This window comes from Anabrus simplex, chromosome 1 (genome assembly GCF_040414725.1).
Source record: "Anabrus simplex isolate iqAnaSimp1 chromosome 1, ASM4041472v1, whole genome shotgun sequence".
Taxonomy (NCBI): domain Eukaryota; kingdom Metazoa; phylum Arthropoda; class Insecta; order Orthoptera; family Tettigoniidae; genus Anabrus; species Anabrus simplex.
The window spans coordinates 1,740,274,463-1,740,295,249 of NC_090265.1; the positions used below are offsets into that span (position 1 = coordinate 1,740,274,463).

The 20,787-nt window shown below is 37.7% G+C and overlaps 1 protein-coding gene across 4 annotated transcripts in view; it reads left to right on the forward strand.

Annotated features, from left to right (window-relative positions):
• The window catches only part of LOC136864255 (F-box and leucine-rich repeat protein 13-like), a 28,743-nt gene extending 8,185 nt beyond the window's left edge, over positions 1–20,558 (forward strand). For all 4 annotated transcript variants that reach the window (XM_068229644.1, XM_068229641.1, XM_068229649.1 and 1 more), the window contains exon 2: positions 19,204–20,558. In XM_068229644.1, the coding sequence (XP_068085745.1) occupies positions 19,215–20,558 (1,344 nt within the window). In that variant the 5' untranslated portion in view covers positions 19,204–19,214. The remainder of the gene's footprint in view (positions 1–19,203) is intronic.
• The last annotated feature ends 229 nt before the right edge of the window (positions 20,559–20,787 follow it).

Genomic DNA, 20,787 nt, shown 5'->3' on the forward strand with positions numbered 1-20,787 from the left:
CTTTCTTCCCCAGGTGTATTCCACTATTCCTTCCAATTTCAGAGTTTCTTCCCAGGTTTTCATTATTTTATCCTGTACGATATCGAAGAAGACCGGGGATAATCTGCTTCCTTGTCTGACACCTGTTGTTATTTCAGTTGGAACAGAGATTTCTCCTAAGAACTTCACATTCAAGATGGTATCCGTCAGTGTTAGTTTGATGATTTCTCTCTTTTTCTTGTCAATTCCACACTCCTCTAAGACACCAAGTAAGGTTTGTCTATTAGACAAGTCATATGCTTTTTTTGAAGTCAACAAAGATGACCCTGGTGTTCAGGCTCCTTATCGCTCTTGTTGTCAGAATGCTTTTAAGGTTGAATATCTGTTCTGTGGATGACCTCCCATTTCAAAAACCAGCTTGGTATCCCAATTCATATGCATCCATTTCTTCTCAGCTCCACCAGCAAGCTCATTTCTGCTTCCCAGCTTCACTTGGACGGTCCGGCTCCATGGCTAAATGGTTAGCGTGCTGGCCTTTGGTCACAGGGGTCCCGGATTCGATTCCCGGCAGGGTCGAGAATTTTAACCACCATTGGTTAATTCAGCTGGCACGGGGGCTGGGTGTATGTGTCGTCCTCATCATCATTTCATCCTCATTGCAATGCGCATGTCGCCTCTGGGCATCAAATCAAAAGAACTGCACCTGGCGAGCCAAAGTCTTCGGGCACCTCCGAACACTTAAAGCCAAACACCAGTTCATTTCATTAGGACGGTGAGCTACAATACTCATTGAGGGTTATTGTGAGTTCCTTTTCTTTTGTTATGTTTGTCCTATATTCCTAGTCTTTTACCGCTTGTATCCATCTTAATCTGTCTCTTCCGTTTTTTTTTTTTTTTTTTTTTTTGTTTATGTGGCTTTCTTCTTGCCTTACACTTCCCACAGCAAGACTGAAGATGGGACTGATAAGGAGAGAGCCTGTCTACTTCAGTGGTTTACGAGGTTCTTTGTCCTTTTTTGTTTGCATGTTTGTCCGCGTCTCCTTATTTTGTTGAATCCCTTTTCCCATACATTGCATTTATCCTGTTATGTATTCCTATTCATGTTCCTGTCTATATATTACTTGAGATGTCTTTCATTTGTTCCCTTCCATTACTTACCGGTAATTAGTTGTTGTTATAGCTGTTGGAATGCTGTTGACTTTCATGGCATAATTATACAGAATTTTCAAATGGCTTTATACTGTGTGGAATATCCTAGAAAGACTGAAGTTCAGGTTTCAAATAGTTGATGTTATTAGCCAAATACTACTGAAACTATACAAGTGAAATTTATTACAGTACGGTATCAGTTTGATTACTCATTCTTAAAAAGCACTAACCTTCTGAGTCCAGGTTGGCAGGTTAAGTCCCAGCTCAGTCTAATGGTTGTTTGAAGATGCTCAAATATGCCAACCTCATATTGGTAGATTTACTGACACTTAAAAGAATTCCTGTGAAACAAATTTCCAGCACCTCGGCATCTCTTAAAACCATAGAAGTTCTCAATAGTTTGTTAAACCATTATTATTATTATTATTATTATTATTATTATTATTATTATTATTATTATTATCATCATCATCATCATCATCATCATCATCATCATCATCATCATCATCATCATCATCATCATCATCATCATCATCATCATCATCATCATCATCATCATCATCATCATCATCATCATCATCATCATCATCATCATCATTATTATTATTATTATTATTATTATTATTATTATTATTATTATTATTATTATTATTATTTGTGAATGGTCCCTTTCGGAACGCACAAAGCTTTATTTATGATTTTGTGTGCGGAGGATCCAGGATGCTTTCATCTGTTGACTAAAGAGCCTCTTCCTTTCTTCCATCCACTTGGTACCTGCTCTTTTTGGTACTTTATTCTCTGGAGTAACTTCCTACTTATCAGTGTTCTTTCTATATATATTTCGATTCAAAATTTCTTCTGGTTGAATTTGTGTGTTCTTCATGTCTGCTTTTGTTTGTTGTAACAAAGGGAAATTATTACATTCGTCAAAATTCCTGCCTAAAATTTTTTGCAGAAAAATAGAGTTAAAGATTGGGACTGAGTTCTTAAGGGAACCAATAATAATAATAATAATAATAATAATAATAATAATAATAATAATAATAATAATAATAATAATGCTGAATAATTTAGAAGTACTGAAAAGAAAATTTATGTGGAAAATACTTGGTCCGCTAAGAACTACAGAACTCTAGAAATCAAGAAGTAATGATGAACTATAATGGAGCATTGTAAACATAAGATACAATGCGGAAAAGGCGATTGATATTTTTTGGACATTTATAGAGATGGATGACAACAGGTTAACCAAACAGATCTTCAAATATCTTTAGAACAAGAAGTTAACAACAACCTGGATTCATGAAGTCGAGAAAGATTTCGAAAGAAACATCATAAAGGAAGAAGCAACAGGGAGAGAGATTTTTTGAAAGGAAGCCGAGGTCAGGAGGGAGAGAAAACAGGGTCAGAATGGTAGGAGAAGAAAAGGAGGCATAGTGAGCAGATGAAAAAGTATTGGAGGAAGAAGGAACAACAAAGAATGAAGCATTGAAATTGTCATATGATCCCTAGAAGACTCCAATAGAGAAACACAGAGAAGAAGAAGAATGCAGAAATTCTAGATAGGTTTACATTTCACAATAGGAGTAGAAAACACGAAGTAGTAGTTTTCAGGAAAAATACAGAAAGCGTGTAACTTTCCGAACGGATGAAGAAGTACTGCAGAGACCAAAAATCAAGAAAGGAGACGAGACAAAAACATGAAAAAGTTATTTTACTTGGTCCATAGATGGCTGAATTCAAGGGAATAATACAATCAATATATACAATACAATCAATACTGATCTGTATTTAGGGCAGTCGCCCAGGTGGCAGATTTCCTATCTGTTGTTTTCCTAGCCTTTTCCTAAATGATTTCAAAGAAATTGGAAATTTATTTAACGTCTCCTTTGGTAAGTTATTCTAATCCCTAACTCCCCTTCCTATAAATGAATATTTGCCCCAGTTTGTCCTCTTGAATTCCAACTTTATCTTCATATTGTGATCTTTCCTACTTTTAAAGACGCCACTCAAATATGGCCTCAGCTACTATGTGCAGGCAGTTTGATTTTATACCATCTAGGCTGCTTCTATGACAAACTCAACATTCCAGTTTTTACTGTATTAGATGGCAGAGTAAATGAGATTTCTCTTGCCCGATCTGTAATTAAGTTTTAAGTAGTTTTGTTGGGTGAGCACCAATTATGTCACCTGAGATCTTTTATATTGCCGACTTCATACGACGTGGAGATTCAAATAGACTTTTTTCTGCCTTTCAAAAAATGACTACCTCTGTCGGGTTTGAACCTGTGTTCTTGGAATCTGGAGGCTGGCACAGTACCACTGGTCCACAGAGGGACCCAAGAAAATTGAGAGCATGATTGTTAGATCAGTCCTGTTAACTGTAACAAGAACAGGCAAATTTCAGTTTTGAGTGACTAAATATCATGATCATTGCCAAAAAGTTGTCCACTTTAGTAAAGTCAGCTGGATAAAACATGGATTATTTTTGAAAATTTCCTGCAGCTAACTAATTCAATTTTCTAAGCATGAAATCTGAGCCACAATGATGTGACTTTTTGTTTCAAATATCCCACATACATTGGTTGGGATTTGACCTATGACTGCCTATCAACTTTTAGACCAAGTGTTGTAGCATTCACTTTTACTGTTTAAGAAGTGAAGCTCTCAGAGTAAAGCAGCATATTCTGCAATGTTTTGCTCATGTTGTGTTGGAAATGGTTTATCAAGAGAACAATGAATAATTAACTGTTATATTAAACTTAGAGCCAGTATTATAACAAGGTTAGTATTAAAATTTTTATTCTCTTTTAGGCCTTTTTCGTTGTGATATTACCAGTGGAGTAGTCGCCATTGTCTTGGGAAAGTGTGGCAATCCTACTAAGCCTGCTTCCACAGCGGGATGAAAAATGGGTAATTTCAAGATTGCAAAGGCATACTGTAATACTTAGTTCGTGAAATTAAATTATGGTTCCCTTCTGGGAACTTAATTTTTGATAAGATTTGTTATTGATCATTTCATTTGCTTTTATGGCTGGATTGTCTAGGAATACAATCTCAAGTGTTTGATTTGTTCCAGTCATTCAGACCACACACATATGTAAAAGACAACTTTCAGTGTAGGATCAAACAATCAATGAATGATCATCAGTTAGTCATGATCTGCATTTACGGCTGTTGCCCAGGTGGCAGATTCCCTATCAGTTGTTTCTTCTTCTTAAAAATGTCGTTTCCAAACGGAGGTTGATGATCCACACGGCCAGCTGTGATCTTGATTTTGCAGTCATGCCATGTGAATTTATTGGAATATCTCTCTGGATCTTTAATGCAGTGGTTTCCCGTTGCCTTCTGCATCCTAATGCCGTTGACCAAACTGGTTCCTCCGCCTATGGGAACAATTTCTTGTACCCAGGACAATAGAGTGCCCTTACTCATACCCGCTCATCCACACTCAAAAAGTCTGTTGGCACTTGGTATAGGGGATCTCCTTATACCGGGAGATAATCGGTCCCTCATTCGTTAGCCACCTGCATATAAAATATTATTTTTATATACAGTCGTTGCTCCCTCTCTACCACGGGGAGGTGAATGTCAGGATTTCACCATCATTGAAACAAGGACCAAATGGCATTTCCTTGTTTCTCTGGTTCTTTAGAGAGATATCAGTTGTTTACCTAGCTTTTTCTTAAACATTTTTTAAAGAATGTTGCCATTGATGCTTTCAAGGCCCGTACTTACAGGCTTTTGGGCCTATGACGTGTCAAGAAAATAGGGTGAAATTCTTTACGTTTCACAGAGAACTGTGCTCTGCGTCATCAGAAGAAAATCTCGACTGTCCACGAGAAAGGCTTTTTAAACATATTAATGATGTAACATTATTTATGTAAATTAATGAAAAAACCAGTGTGTTCAAAAGGTGGACCCTCAAGAAACATTCTTTCAAAAGGGTATGTTTAAAGCTGTGAGTTGATGTGGAAAGACATAAGTAGACAAATAAGTTTAAGTGGCGTCTTTAAAAGTAGGAAAGATCACAATATGAAGATAAAGTTGGAATTCAAGAGGACAAATTGGGGCAAATATTCATTGATAGGAAGGGGAGTTAGGGATTGGAATAACTTGCCAAGGGAGATGTTCAATAAATTTTATAAGTTGTAACATATGACATTGTCGAGCATCTCTTCTCATTACTCCCAAGTCTTCCCGGCCCAAATTTACAACATTCTCGTAACACTACTCCTTTACAGTTCAACAATAATAAAGGTGTTTTAATTTGTTCCACCTATTCAATACATATTTTCACTTATAGTGGTTACATAAATAGATTCTTAGTTACATGGGACATGTTTCGCCCTCAATTAAGGGCATCTTCAGCCTAAACACAATCATCAAAAATACAACTAAATTAAAAGTGGAAGTTAAAAGTTTAGTCAGTTATTAAAATTCGGAACATAAAAATGTGAAAAATGATACAATATATAAAGATGCTAATTAAAAACTGTCTTATGATTAAACTATAATCTTGTCGGAGACTAAAACTTCTACTAAAATTCTAATTAAAACAGTTCATAAAAAGAGTTACAACACCAGACTCAGAGCCAACAGACGGGCAGCAACCAGCACAACAGTAGATAACAAATAACAACTTCCACTTACATAAAACATTTTTTCTGCATCTACTGACATTTTCTGGCAAGGTTTCAGCCATTTTTATTATCTACTGGTGCTAAGGGCCACTTACAGTTTTTCAACAGATGCTTCTGTCTCACTTGCTGACGAATTTCATCAGCGGCCTTGGAAAGATTGTATTCATGACAATCAAGTTTATGCTTGTGTTCACGCCCTCATGTCGTTGGCTTTATATTATTACCACTTTGGTTTTCCACTAATATTTTTTATGAACTGTTTTTAATTAGAATTTTAGTAGAAGTTTTAGTCTCTGACAAGATTATAGTTTAATCATAAGACAGTTTTTCATTAGCATCTTTATATATTGTATCACTTTTCACATTTTTATGTTCCGAATTTTAATAACGGACTAAACTTTTAACTTCCACTTTTAATTTAGTTGTATTTTTGATGATTGTGTTTAGGCTGAAGATGCCCTTAATTGAGGGTGAAACATGTCCCATGTAACTAAGAATCTATTTATGTAACCACTATAAGTGAAAATATAAGTATTGAATAGGTGGAACAAATTAAAACACCTTTATTATTGTTGAACTGTAAAAATTTTCAATACGGACCTAAAATGAGGTTTATAACATGTAACACTACTCCTTTGTAGGAAATCGCCCAGAACAAACCGTACTGCTTTTCTTTGAAATTTTTTTGCATTTCTCATATCAAGTAGTCCTTGTGAGGGTCCCATATACTGGAGCCATACTCTAACTGCAGTCTTACCATAAAAGTATATGCACTCTCCTTTACATCCTTACTAAACCCCTAAATTCTCTCACAGCCATGTGAAGATATCTGTAACCTTTCTTAACAACCCCGTTAATATGATTTCCCCAATGATGATCATTCCTTATATTAACGCCTATTGTTCCCCATGAGAAACCATCATCCCATCAACACCATAACTAAAACTGAGATGACTTTTTCTCTTGGTGAAACAGCTTGACTCTTCATCTCATTTACATTTATACCCTTGTCTGCTGCCCATCTCACAACTTTTTTAAAGTCCCCTTGAGGTCGTTGCTGGTTCCGATTCCTCTGAACGCACGTAGCAGTTTCACACATAGTAAGAATCATGTTGCTAATAAAAATATTTCTTGACATGGGGTGGTATGAATAAACATGAGTATTTATTATATACTCAACTTTCCTGAGCATATACTCCACTTCATAAGAATAAAGTTCTTGAGAACGTACTCACTAGCTGAGCATATACTCATGTCATGGAGGTGGTATAGTATGAACTCATATGTAACAGTCTGAGAGTAGATTTCATTTGTGGAATGAATAAAAGAATATTAATGTTCTTGGCTTTCCGTCCCACTAACTACTTTTAAGGATTTTGGAGAATCCAAGGTGTCGGAATTTAGTCCCACAGGAGTTTGTTTGTGTGTGAGTAAATCTACCAACACAAGGCTGACATATTTGAGCACCTTCAAATACCACCGGACTGAGCCAGGATTGAACCTGCCAAGTTGAGATCAGAAGGCCAGTGCCTCAACCGTCTGAGCCACTCAGCCTGGCACGAATAAAAGACAGTAACTTCTAAGATTGATGAGTATATGCTGACTCGGTTTTGTGTAGAGCTGAAATATGTCTCAAGTATGAGCATCTACTGATTATTGCTCTTGAAAGTATGATATAAAAAATTGCTATGTTTATTAATAATGTGGTTACTCATGGAACCGTTTCCAGGAGTAACTTGGGCATGTGAGTTGTAAGGATCTTAAATTCTATATCATTTACCAAAATTGATTTTATTTGGACCAGAGAAACTGGAAACATGAGGTGCAGTTTAGAATATAGTTAAATTAATAGCATTTTTAAGACTGGTAGGTCATCCTGGATTTCAGTGTGGCATAGGGGACTTGGTAACAGCCTGCATTATGGCCATGTTCACCAAGGCGTTGAATTCTATACGGTCTGGTGCTGTGGTTAGCCGTTTCGAGTCCCATTGGTAGTAAAAACTTCACCATCAGAATGTTTGCCGACGGGGTAAGGGAGGTGATGGTATAAAATTTCTAATCACTAGATTGCGTACCAAAAGCCTGGATTAAATTCCAAACCTTTTCGCTGTGTTCAATGGAGTGAGGGCATATGACGATGTTGATGGTGATTTGTCTATCGCATGGGGACATTAAGACTTGGGCAGACCTCTTAATGCTTTATGACAGGAGTAGGCTATGTGCTGGCACCAGGTTTCACCCTCTCCTTTCCTACTATGATATATCATGTCATTCATTTCATCTCATTAATGCCTCTGATGAGGTTGACGTCAGAAAGGGCATCCGGTCATAAAAACCTGCCAGAACAGATTCATCCCACCTCATACCTGATCCCGTGGAGAAATGGGACAAGGGTTGGACAAACATAGGTCCCCATCAAACAATTGAATCGTTCACCCGAAAAACGTTGTATCCAACAAAAAGTAAATTTTACAGGAGGACAAAAAAACGGTTTAATGCTTAACTATTATTATTTTTAAACAAAAACTGGATATGTAAGGTAATACCACCATTGAACAATGTATTGTGAAGTTGTCAACACAGTATGGTACATTTACAACATTATTATAGGCAACACAAAAAAATTTCGGCAGGAATAACGTTGTATGTGGCCAGTTACAACGTTGTTCTTCTGAAATACACTCACAATATTATCTGAAATCCCTTCAACAAAATAGAACACAGCAGTAAAAATAATCAGAATATCTGAGTACAGTAATATCACACTTCCACAGAAAGATTGTGTCTCATTATCAATGCAAAATTGGTTGCAATATGCTATAACTTGTAAAGTAAGATACAGTATTTATGATTTAATACCACAAGAACGACTATTAAACACTGGGGAGTAAAACATTATTCACTTAGTAAGTTTTCATAGAAACCTCTCTTTTCAGCAGGAATATATTGACACATGTCCAACAGATCCTTCTTTTTTGCCCTCTTGATTGGTAAAGGTGTCCCATATAAAATTGGAAAAGCTGAAATGTTCATAGGTGGCAAATTTATGTTTCTAGTTCCTCTTGTCTTCTTTGCCAAGGATTGATATACCCAAGGTTGTAAAATATTATGACTTTTTCTTCCTCTAAGTGTAGTGGGATCATCGGACGATATTTGAAGCCATGCATATTCTGTTATTTTGAATGACCCCTTGCTTAAGCTGGTATCCAGTATGGTAAGATCCTTGAAATCTTCACTTTCCATCACGCAAACCAGAAAACCACACGTTTTGGCATTTGCAATCACAGGTACCCAGTCGAATGGCTCATACACAGGGAAGGAATTTTTGTTCCTCTCTATCATGGCGAAGTCCCTGTCACAGGGCAAGAAACTGTGCCCTGTGACAAGGAATTTTTGATCTACAGCAGTAAAATATTTGCAGACGATCAGATTCTGGTAAAGAGCAATCATTCGCCAGTTATTATTCTGACCAATACAACGGTCAGACCAGACTATCAAATTACGAATTTCACCGGCTTTAAGTGGCTTGAAGTGCGTAGTAACATATTTCAGTATACAAGAAGATATTTCTGCTGACCCCCTTCTGGCAATACTTTCATGCCAGAAATACATGAAAGCAGTATTGTTACCCATATTATGGATTGCTAGGTTGTAGCACGAGTACTGACGTTGGTAAAACACAGAAGAATGGTGTAATTGTGGACAAAATAGCACTTGCTGAAGATCCACACACAAGGTCACTACATTTTTGTTGATTTTGCTATTATCAGAATCAGCTGCAAGTGTTTTGTACGCTAGTTCAGCCCTAGTGTGGTGAATTGTGCTTTCAATTTCAATTTGTTTACATTCCTCTTCAGATGAGGCTGCAGTCATCTGAATGAACAATCTGTCACAGTATGAACATGAATCGGACCTAGGAATTCCAAATTTCAATTGAAAATCACTTCTAAAGATGTCTCTATATGTGCTTTCAGTGACATTAACATTAGGATATTTCTCCCGGAAAAGTTCATACATTTTCCGCACATTCAGTTGTGGACTTAAGAAACAGTTCACATTCTTATGCCTGGAGTAGTGACTTTCCTGTTTAGGAAATGATTCAATATGTCTTTTTACTAAGTCTTTGTCACAATCAGGAATTCTGTTTGGCCTGTTGGAATGCTTTCCTCTTTTGTCCTGAAGAGGCAAGTTGGCTTTCATTTTTTCAATCAAGATTTGCACTCTACGAGGTGTAATACTATACACATTGCACAAAGTCTTCTGACAAACCTGTACCCTACCATTTTCCAGAGGTAAGTAGTAAAGAACCGAACACTGGCGACGAGATACTTCTTCTGGGGTAGTCCGTCTCTTTACTTCCCCTACTTCAATGCATTGGTGAGCTAAAAATGTTGTTTGGTTATCATAATTAAGCCCGTAGAACGTCTGGAACAACTTTATTTTACTATTCGCAGGTACATTTCCGCACGAAAACTTGCAGTGGCAAACTTTTTCCTAAAAATAAAAGAAAAAACTCCAATGAATCGGAATAAATTAGGCCTACATTTAGCATATAAAACCTTACTTGTTGTTTGTGAACTAGAGGCAAATTGTTTTGATCATGAATATGAAATCATACGATCTGTACTATTGCAACAACAGCTACATAACATAAACATATTAACGTGCCTATATTTAAAAATAGAATTGCTCTATAACCATGATATTGTTCCAGAAGTGCATCAGGCTTGTATAAGAATGGCTTCTAAATATTTTATATAGTTAAAGTCAATATTGACCGACCAGTTAATACACTTTAAGCATTATATGGATCGGAATCAGTTACAACGTTGTTCTACTTAACCCACTTGGTGGTAGTTTTCCAGGAACAGGTTGCTTGTTTTTCGAAATATATGGGCATCCGCTGTCCTTCAGTGCCTTTCGTCTGTTATCTTTCCAATTAGCAAGATTAACTTTCCGTCTTTTACCTTTATTTAGTCTTTTTTGATCACTGTTTGTTAGCGACACAACAACAGAGTCGGCCATGTTGCTTGTAGTTACAACGTTGTTCTACTAAACGGTAATTTGAAATATTCATCATGGTGCCAACTGTTATTTTCTGCAAGAACAAAGTTTCCCAACGCATGCAGGATACCATATAGAACGTTATTCCATCTTTAACTCACTTTCAACAAAATTGTTGGTTACAACGTTTTTCGGGTGAACGATTCAATTGTCTAAAAATATTGTTGAATTAATGTGGAGTACAGTACTTCATGACTAATGCTGCAGTGTGGATTAATTTAAATTTCCTCAAATTGATACACAGCTTGCTGTTACAGAACAAGAGCGACAGAAAGAGTATAATTATCCAGCAGCAATGGCTGCTCTTGACTGCAGTCCTGTTAGGCCTGCATATTAATGTGATGAGTTCATAAACAAGAAAGGCAGTGTATTTTCCTTCGGGACCTTCATGAACACTCGGAATGCCGGGCAGATGTTCCATTTGAAACATATGAGTTGTATTCAATATATAATGCAACAACTTTTATTTCGCAGTCAATTTCGGTTTTAAAAAATTGGAATTTGTTCGGGACATCTTAAAATATTCCTGCTTTGTCTCGTAGAGTTTATCAATTTCTGATAAGGGGCAGTGCTAAAACTAGCTTTCAAAATTAGGTCTGTAACGGAGATGCGTACCAAACAGAGAGCAGTTATTGAGTTTCTTTTGGCGGAAAACCAAGGCATCACAGATATTCATAGGTTCGTTCCAACACATGAGTTTCTGATGGTCACTGGCGGGTTCGTGCATCGCCCTATGCGCATGCGCCGGTTTAGGATTGGTCAGCGGCTAGTCCCGAGCTTGATCGTGTTGGAACACTTCCTGGACAGCAATCTGACTTGTAAACAAAGAGTTTGGCGCGTATTACCTTGCCCTGTTTAGTTGTTTGTAGATTCGTGAGAAAAAGGAAAGGGTAAATTACTGAAATACTGATGAAATTCAATATACGTATAGAACACGGTACAAGTATTTTAAAAATTAATAAAGAATGAAATACACACACATGGTTTATTTTCGTTTTAATTGGTTAGGGAGGGATATCTGTCTCGAAGTCTTAGGCATGTATTTCACTGTTAAGGAAGTACCATTTAAGTAAATTGGATCAAAGAAATGTTATAGTCTTTGATAAAATCAAATCAAATCAAAATCTCTTTATTTGCAAATGAGGTGTCTACCTCGGTAGCAAATGGTACACTAAAATACATTATTGTCAAGCACTAAATTTTAAATTAACAGGAGACGAAGAAAATTTTCCTAGAATACAATATTATACAATTTACGCTAATAATTATTTCTATTAAACACACACATCATCCTTAATAAATTTATATTGTTTACAAAATTCTACTTATAATATCTTACAAACATAGTCAACTCATATACAGTACGGTATGTGAAATTACTTCTAATAATACTATACAACTGGTATAAGTTTAAAATTAACATTGAATTTATTTACATATTTATATTTTACCCATTTTGGAACCTAAGTAGCATAACGACCTGCTGCGTCTTAACCAGAGCCCCTTTTGCCACCACTTTTCACAGGCAGTCCCCTACTTGGGCTGTCCAAACTCCTTAGACCAGGGGATGGAATTAATTTAATCACACACATTTATTATTTACAATATCCTGCACTGGTTGAATGCCCTCTAACATTTAATTTAATGTCTCTGTTGTTGTTTATTCTCTTCTTGAATATCTGTACAGATTTTGGAAAAGGATCAAACACTACCCCTGGTAAACTGTTCCACTTCTTCATGCCCTTCCCAATGAAAGAAAATTTACCCCAATCGCTTCTGCTAAAATTCCTTCTAATTTTGTACTTGTGGTCAGTTCTACCAATATAATTATTTTCCAACCGAAGCCTCTCACGGATATCTCCCCATTGCTTCTTCTCCTGTATAGGCTCTATATAATCCTATAAGTCTATTTTTCTCCCTTCTCTTACTTAAAGTTTCCCACCCAAGTTCCTTTAACATTTCTGATACACTACTCTTTCTCCTGAAATCCTCTGTTACAAACCTTGCTGCTTTCCTCTGCACACCATCTAGTTCTTTTGGATGAAACATAAACCGGTATCTAAATATTTGCGATTAAGGAAATATAGCGAGATACTGAATTATATTAAAGGAGATTATGGTTGAGGATGTAAGGAAGAAAATAAACGTTTTCAGCTCCCAATACTCGGCAGAAAATACTGAGTAAGGGAACTGCTGATATTGTCGCATTTTTGTTAGGCATCGTAAATCTCAAACTACAAACATAAAAATAAATTTACAAGCTGCTTTACGTCACACTGATACAGATAGGTCATGTCGAAGACGGGATAGGAAAGGGCTAGGAGTGGGAAGGAAGCGACCGTTGCCTTAATTAAGGTACAGCCCCAGCATTTGCCTGGTGTAAAAATGAGGAAACCACAGAAAACCATCTTCATGGCTGCCGACAGTGGGGTTCGAACCCACTATCTCCTGAATGCAAGCTCACAGCTGCGCGCCCAACTCACTCGGTATAAAATAAATACACTTGCTCGTTCTTTATTATTTATCATCATATCATGTCATATTTATCATCATAAGTTTCCTATCTTCTGTCATCATAATACACTATTTTCAAAGGTCATTGTCACAACCTTCGTTTCATAGAAGTCGCGGGTCCAATTCCTGGCCAGGTCCAGTTAATTCCACGAACGTGGGAACTGGGTGTTCGTGTTCGTCTCAATACATGCTCTTCATAGACACACAACTTAGTGCCAACCAACCAATGGAGAAACACGTAATAGCAAATACATCCCTCCACAACATGTACAACACAGTTCGCTCCCAGGCCCCACTAGGGTGAGAGGAAAGCAGTGGAACAAGTGGTAAGCAGGTTTCCGTTTTGATGTACCAGGATTACCTACAAGTTTTAAATAACTAATTAACTTTTATGTGGCCATGACCCTGTCATTTTCTACCATTAGAAAAAACAACAACTATAATAATCGCTACTGAGTTTGGACGGTGAAATCAGAATGACGCGATTAGAAAGAACCTCGAGAATTCCACTAGCAACAATAAAACTTACGCAAATAATTTTCTTTCCTTGGCGCGGATAACTGCATATCCACTGGATGAAGATTCAACGAAATCCCTGTGCATTTCCATTTTTATTGCGTATTTATTAATTCGTTATTTACTAATTATTACTAATTTATTATTTCCACTCTTCAATTCACAAGTACCTTAACAGAATTCATTAACAGATTTAGAAATAATTATTACCGCTTAGAGGTTATGGCAATGTTAACAAACCACATGGGAGAAAAACAAGGAACAGAACAGGAGTGGAAACGCATGTGGTCTGTCCAGTGAGTTTCCTCTCTCGCGCATGTATTCCATTGCACATGTCCGTACTACCGGTTCATGCCACAGGCCTCGGACGAGTTCTGGCGGTCAGTAACTGCAGTTTGAGGTATGTTGGAACGCCACATTTGAGTACATGCATCAGTCCGGGATTGGTTTGGTGTGTGTTGGAACGCTTTCTCTCAACTGCGCATGCGTTGGACGGTCAGGGACTCGTGTTGGAACGAACCTCATAGGCGCTTGCAGAATGTCTACGGAGACCTGGCACTGGGCAAAAGCACAGCGAGTCTTCTCCATGACAAAGCAAGACCTCATACAAGCCTGCGCACCCGGCAGGAGCTCACAAAACTTCAGTGGACTGTTCCGACATGTTGGCTGAATGGTCAGCTTACTGGCCTTCGGTTCAGAGGATCCCGGGTTAGATTCCTGGCCGGGTCGGGGATTTTAACCTTCATTGGTTAATTCCAATGCCCCGGGGGCTGGGTGTTTGTGCTGTCCCCAACATCCCTGCAACTCACACACCACACATAACACTATCCTCCACCACAATAACACGCTGTTACCTAGATATGGCAGATGCTGCCCACCCTCATCGGAGGGTCTGCCTTACAAGGGCTGCACTCGGCTAGAAAAAGCCACACAAAAAAAAAAAAAAAAAAAAAAAAGTGGACTGTTCTTCCTCATCCACCCTACAGCCCGAAGCTCGCACCTTCAGACTTCCATCTGTTTGGCCCAATAAAGGATGCACTCCGTGGATGATAGGGAATTTATCAATGCAGCACGGCGTTGGCTCCGACATTGACCAGTCGAGTGGTACCATACAGGCCCTCACTTTACGGTGGCGTAAGGCCGTAGCATTGAATGGCGATTGTGTTGCACAATTAGGGTATTAATAAAAGGACTGGGGAATAACGTGGTGCATTAGAATTATCAAAAAAACCAACCTCCTTTTAGGAGAAAAATGTGTCGCATTATAAACTGAACTCCCTTTGTACATAGGCCTATACATAAGATACAAGTTTTCTTTTATTCTCATTTTCACATTATTTATCTATCGCATTATGTGGCTTTGGTTTTGTAGCTGTCAACTTGGTTTAAGGAGATGGGGTACGATCCCACTGTCGGCATCCCAGATGATGGATTTCTGGCACCTGGCGAATGCTGGGGCTGAACCGTGATTAAGGCCAGGGTCGATTCCTTTTAACTCCTAATCCTGTTGTCTCCATGCTTTTATTTATTTATTTATTTATTTATTTATTTATTTGGGAAACCAAAACAGCGAGAAGCCGAATTACAGAGTTCTGCAATGAAATACATATTTACAATAGAGTAGCACAAGGCAAGCATAAAGAAAAGTGGAAGAATAATGACAAAAAAACATCTAACGATAAAAATAGAGGAAAAAATTAAAAACTAACAAAATTAGAGACACAACATATAAAAACAAAAAATAGAGGCTAAAGAAACAACGAGAAAAATTGTTGAACGTAAAACGAAAAGAACAACTTATAGCTAGGTACAGTAAGATAAATACAGATAAAACACTTAAGTAATTGTATAGCACAGTAAAATATAAATAAATATTATATTATGTAGAAAAGAGAGGACAGCAATGAGAAGAGAAAAAAGGAATATGAAGAAAATGAACTAGGTTAAGGGAAGGAAGAATCGATTAAAGGAGGCATACGAAGAAAAAACGTCCAAGTTCCTGTCAGAAGATAAAGAGTTAAGGAGGGTTGGTATGCGGATAAATAAACTTCTTTGAAGGACAGAGAGGCGGGAATACGGAATATGAAGAGGCAGAGTAATCCTGATTTTGCGAGTTGGAACATGTAAGGAAAAGAAGGATGCAGGTTCAGGAGAACGAAATAAACCGTTAACAGCGTTATATAGGAATCTAAGGTCGGCTACATTCCTGCGACTAGATAACAGGTGAAGGTTTAACTTGTCTAGTATCTGATTACTGCTCAAGTTTCGACAATCAGATACTCTGGCTCTAACAATGGCACAGAAGAATGACTGCACGCGGTCAGTATGATTCAGATTAGTGGGTGAAGAGGTAGACCAAATGGGAGACGCGAATTCAATAATCGGTAGGATGCAAGATACATAGTAGGCTCGGATGGCGCGGATATCGGTGATGTCAGAAAATCTATACAACAAACCGAGAAGTGACATTGCTCGCGCGGTTATCTTTTGTATATGGGGGACAAATAACAATTTACTGTCAAACATCACTCCTAAGTCATTTTGTTCTGTTAGAGTTGGGAACGGGTTACCGAGGAGGGAGTATTTACTGAGAATAGGGGATTTACGAAGCGTGATCGAAATAGAGGAATACTTGGCAGGATTAGCCTTAAGACGCCATGTGGAGCACCATTCAGAGAGTGAATTAAGCCCACTCTGTAAGGAGTTTACGTCAGATAAAGAATCGATTTGTTTGAATATTTTACAGTCATCTGCAAATAGTAGAATTTCACAAGAAACGGAGGATATAGAATTAATGAGATCGTCAATAAATAAGACAAAAAGAAGCGGACCTAGGACACTGCCCTGTGGGACGCCAGAATGTACCATAACAAGAGTCGAACTGAACCCATCAAGAACCACACGCTGAGTTCTGGTATTGAGGAAGCTCTGCAGGAGAGTTAGCAAGCGACCATGGATATTAAAACGTTCTGAGAGTTTATAGGAAAGAAGTGCGTGGTCTACGGTATCAAAAGCCTTAGCAATATCAATGTAGCACACGTCCAGTTGAGAACCGGCGTTAAGAGCAGATGTTGCACGATGGAGAAGAACAGCCAGTTAGGCAGGAGCTACCAGGAAGAAAACCATGCTGCTGGGACGATATATAAGGAAGTGTGAAAGAAAGAAGGCGCTGGTGGATAATCTTTTCACAGATGAGTGACAGAGTGGGTAATATAGAAATTGGACGATAGCTCTCTCTATGCCGGTGCAAAGTAAAATAAATAGCAATAAAGATAATTTATTTCTTCATTCTTCCTGCTTGTAATTTGGTTTGAGTTAGGCCTAATCCCAAAGACTCGGACATTTCCTTCGAGATTTATTAAATAAGGCAGCCTACAAATTGTGATGAGTATAGTTGACAAACAAGAAAGGCAATGAAGGTATTGACATGCACATATGGTTAACACCACACATTTGTTTCACTCTTATTTTCATATTTATTGTACACATTTCTACCACCTACAACACATTGCTTGTAATTTGGTTTAAACTGACTCAAGACCTTTGTTCATTACTTAAGAACAGAAGAGAATATTCCCGTGAAATTATTGGAATGTTATTAGCAAGATATTTGCTATTGCTATGAGCAAAATACAATCTGATATATGCGCAGGCGGAATTGAATTCAGAACGCAGTAGTTGATGTTATGTATGTTGACAGTCGTACGCACCATGAGTATCTACTCAGTTTCAAATAATCCACATGGTGGTGCACTTGAGAATCTACTACATCGAACGAGAACCTTGTTATTCTTACCAAATGGAGTACATACTACTTGGGCTGAGAATATATTCCTATCGAATGCTCATGCTCACGAGTACATACTTTGAGTAAGAACTTGGGTTTTATTCATACCACCCATGGTCTTTGGAATTTAAGCTGGTTTCCCATGTCACCAGAAAGGCAGACAAAAATTGAACTGAATCTGTTTTTGACTTTCGTATACCTAATCTCCAATAGATGGTATTACTGCTGCATACTGAGTATAACAGCCTCCCTGAATATTGGCAGGAAGTAGCTGGGGAGTTAGATCTCTCTCTTCTTTAGCATGCTATTCCTCTGGTTAAAAATTTTTCTAATACTACTGGTATGTAACACACTGGTTCATCATAGTATTCCAGCTATTGTATCCCTACTCTGAGGCACTGATTGGAATGAGCAGTGTCCACACTTAACAGAATAATGGCAGAGGAGTGTTTGCGACTGTCTGTGGCCTGATCATTCCAGCTCTGGAACTTTGGACTGTTAGATTGGCAGGGTAGTACTGTTTGTTAAAAGGGAGAAAATGTGCGGATTTTCATTTGATCAAGTATTTTGTATAATAACTTTGCTTTTAATCGTGACATTTCTACTGGCTTCATTTTTTTTTTTTTGCTGGGGGCTTTACGTCGCACCGACACAGATAGGTCTTATGGCGACGATGGGATAGGAAAGGCCTAGTAGTTGGAAGGAAGCGGCCGTGGCCTTAATTAAAGTACAGCCCCAGCATTTGCCTGGTGTGAAAATGGGAAACCATGGAAAACCATCTTCAGGGGTGCCGATAGTGGGATTCGAACCTACTATCTCCCGGATGCAAGCTCACAGCCGCGCACCTCTACGTGCACGGCCAACTCGCCCGGTACTGACGTCATTATAATGACCTATGCTGACTTCAGATGGGAAATTCACAAAGATAGTCTTTCTGAGAATTCCGTAGCAAAGCCCGGGTACATCAGCTAGCCTGAGATAAATGCAAAGTATGAGTCAAAAATTTGAAGTGGATATACAAAACTATAATTTCACATATACTGTACATAGTAAATGGGGGTACAGGGAGGTGCTTTATTAGCTCAGTGGCTTAGCTACTGGCTTTCCATTCGGAAGGCTAGCGTTCAAATCCCAGTCGATCCTGGGTAAAGATTTTCATCTCAAAATCATGTGGCATCGCCATTGCCAAAACCCAGATGAGCCTGGGTGGTTCCAGTGACCCCAGAAATTACTGGGAAAAGATGAAGAAAGTTTTACCGGACCCTGTAGAGAAATTGTACATACTTACATAATTGTGGAAGTGAATGGAATTAGCTTTGCATACAAGATACATGCATTGATAAAGTGTTTCTTAAGTAGGATAGAAAAAGTCTTGTTCCCAATGAAAAGCAAATTGATACCTCTAGACATGTTTCATTAACAATGAGATATTGCAAAATCCAATGAAATTCTAACTAAATTTTACTGTAATTTAGTTTTTAAATTAAGCTGGTCTTGTCCTAGTGAACTCTTGTGCCATTATGTAAGTTGATACAATTCTTTTTTTTGCAGTTTGATCTAATATGGAGGAATTTCCTGATGAAGTTCTGGAGAAAATTTTCTCCTGGTGTACTTTTCAAGATTTGGTCTGGAACATTCCTGATGTGAATATTCGTTGGAGAATGGTATCGACCAGACCTAAAATTTGGGAAAACCGTACATTTCGACCAAGGAAGGAGGATGATGATGAAAAAATTATCAGTGTATTGAAAAGATGCCCAAGATTGCAGGCTGTAAATTTTGGAGAACGGGTAGTTGCTGAAAAAGTTCTCATAGCACTTGCGAGTACCTGTGCTGATCTTGTCAAGTTACGGTTGCACTCTTCTCAGAGTATAAGTTGTGAAATATTAAATGAATTACAAAACAAGTGTCCTAAAATTGAATATTTCAATATAAGTAGAGAAACATTAACCAGCGCAGAGAAAATGGAGATCATAGGGAAATTTATGAATTTAAAAAGTATTCATTCAGAGTGGAGCGATTGTTCTGTTAATCTAAAACCAATTGCAGATGGATGTCCAAGACTTCAATGCTTAGAGGCAGGATATATACGTGTAGAACTTGATGATCTGAAATACTTTCTTTCAAAGAAGAAAGACACTTTACGTACCCTTGTTCTGCCATGTAGCATTTCTGGGGAATTTAATAAATGCACCATCCCTTGTTTATCTGTGTGTACAGCCTTAGAGTCATTGGGTATACATTGGAATTGTGAAAATGAACCTAAATTACTTGCTCGGACACTGGGCAGTTTGAAAACTTTGAAATCTCTCACTTGGCAAGATTTTGATGTACATAGCATAGACGATATGTCACATTTATTTGGCAACAAAAATTTGGCTCACTTAGTACGATTAGAGTTCTGTTCCTTCTTCTTGTATAATGATGCTGTTACAAAGATTATTGTTGAAAACTGTCCAAATTTGCAAGGGTTGCATTTAGGGGTTTGTGAGGAATTTACTGATAAAACAATGGAAATGCTGATTGACCTTCAATATTTAAAGGAAATTGGTATATATGGTAATGATAATTTAACTGATGAAGGTATGAAGTGCCTGTTACGTATAAAGCAGTTGGAATATCTGTTACTGGGAGGTTGTAATGGTTTAACTGTGCTAACATTCTGTGTATTAACATCCTACACACATTTGAAAGTATTAAAATTTCAATGTCAGAGCCTTAAAAATCTTCCATGGCATACATTTTCTGATCAATTGAAGGATCTAAGACACATAGATATTTACCGTTGTAAGGATTTGAATGTCCTTGCTCTGAAAGCACTCAAGGAAAAAATGCCTCTTGTAACATTTTCTGTTGATGAGACAAGTCAATTATGGGCAGGTTACGAGACTAATCAGTTTGAGTAGTGTACAGTGCCATTAAATTGGTAATGAGCTGGGACTAAACTTCCTATTATTACCACACAGGGTGTGCAAAATATTCTGCCCAATAATAACCTGCTGTGATAAAGATGATCAGGACAATTAAAATAGGAATCAACACCCTCTCGGTTTTCATCCACATTCATTTGCAGCAAGTTATATAATGTTGTTTTAGACAAGGTCTGCAACACAAGTGCCTTGAAAATCAAATATT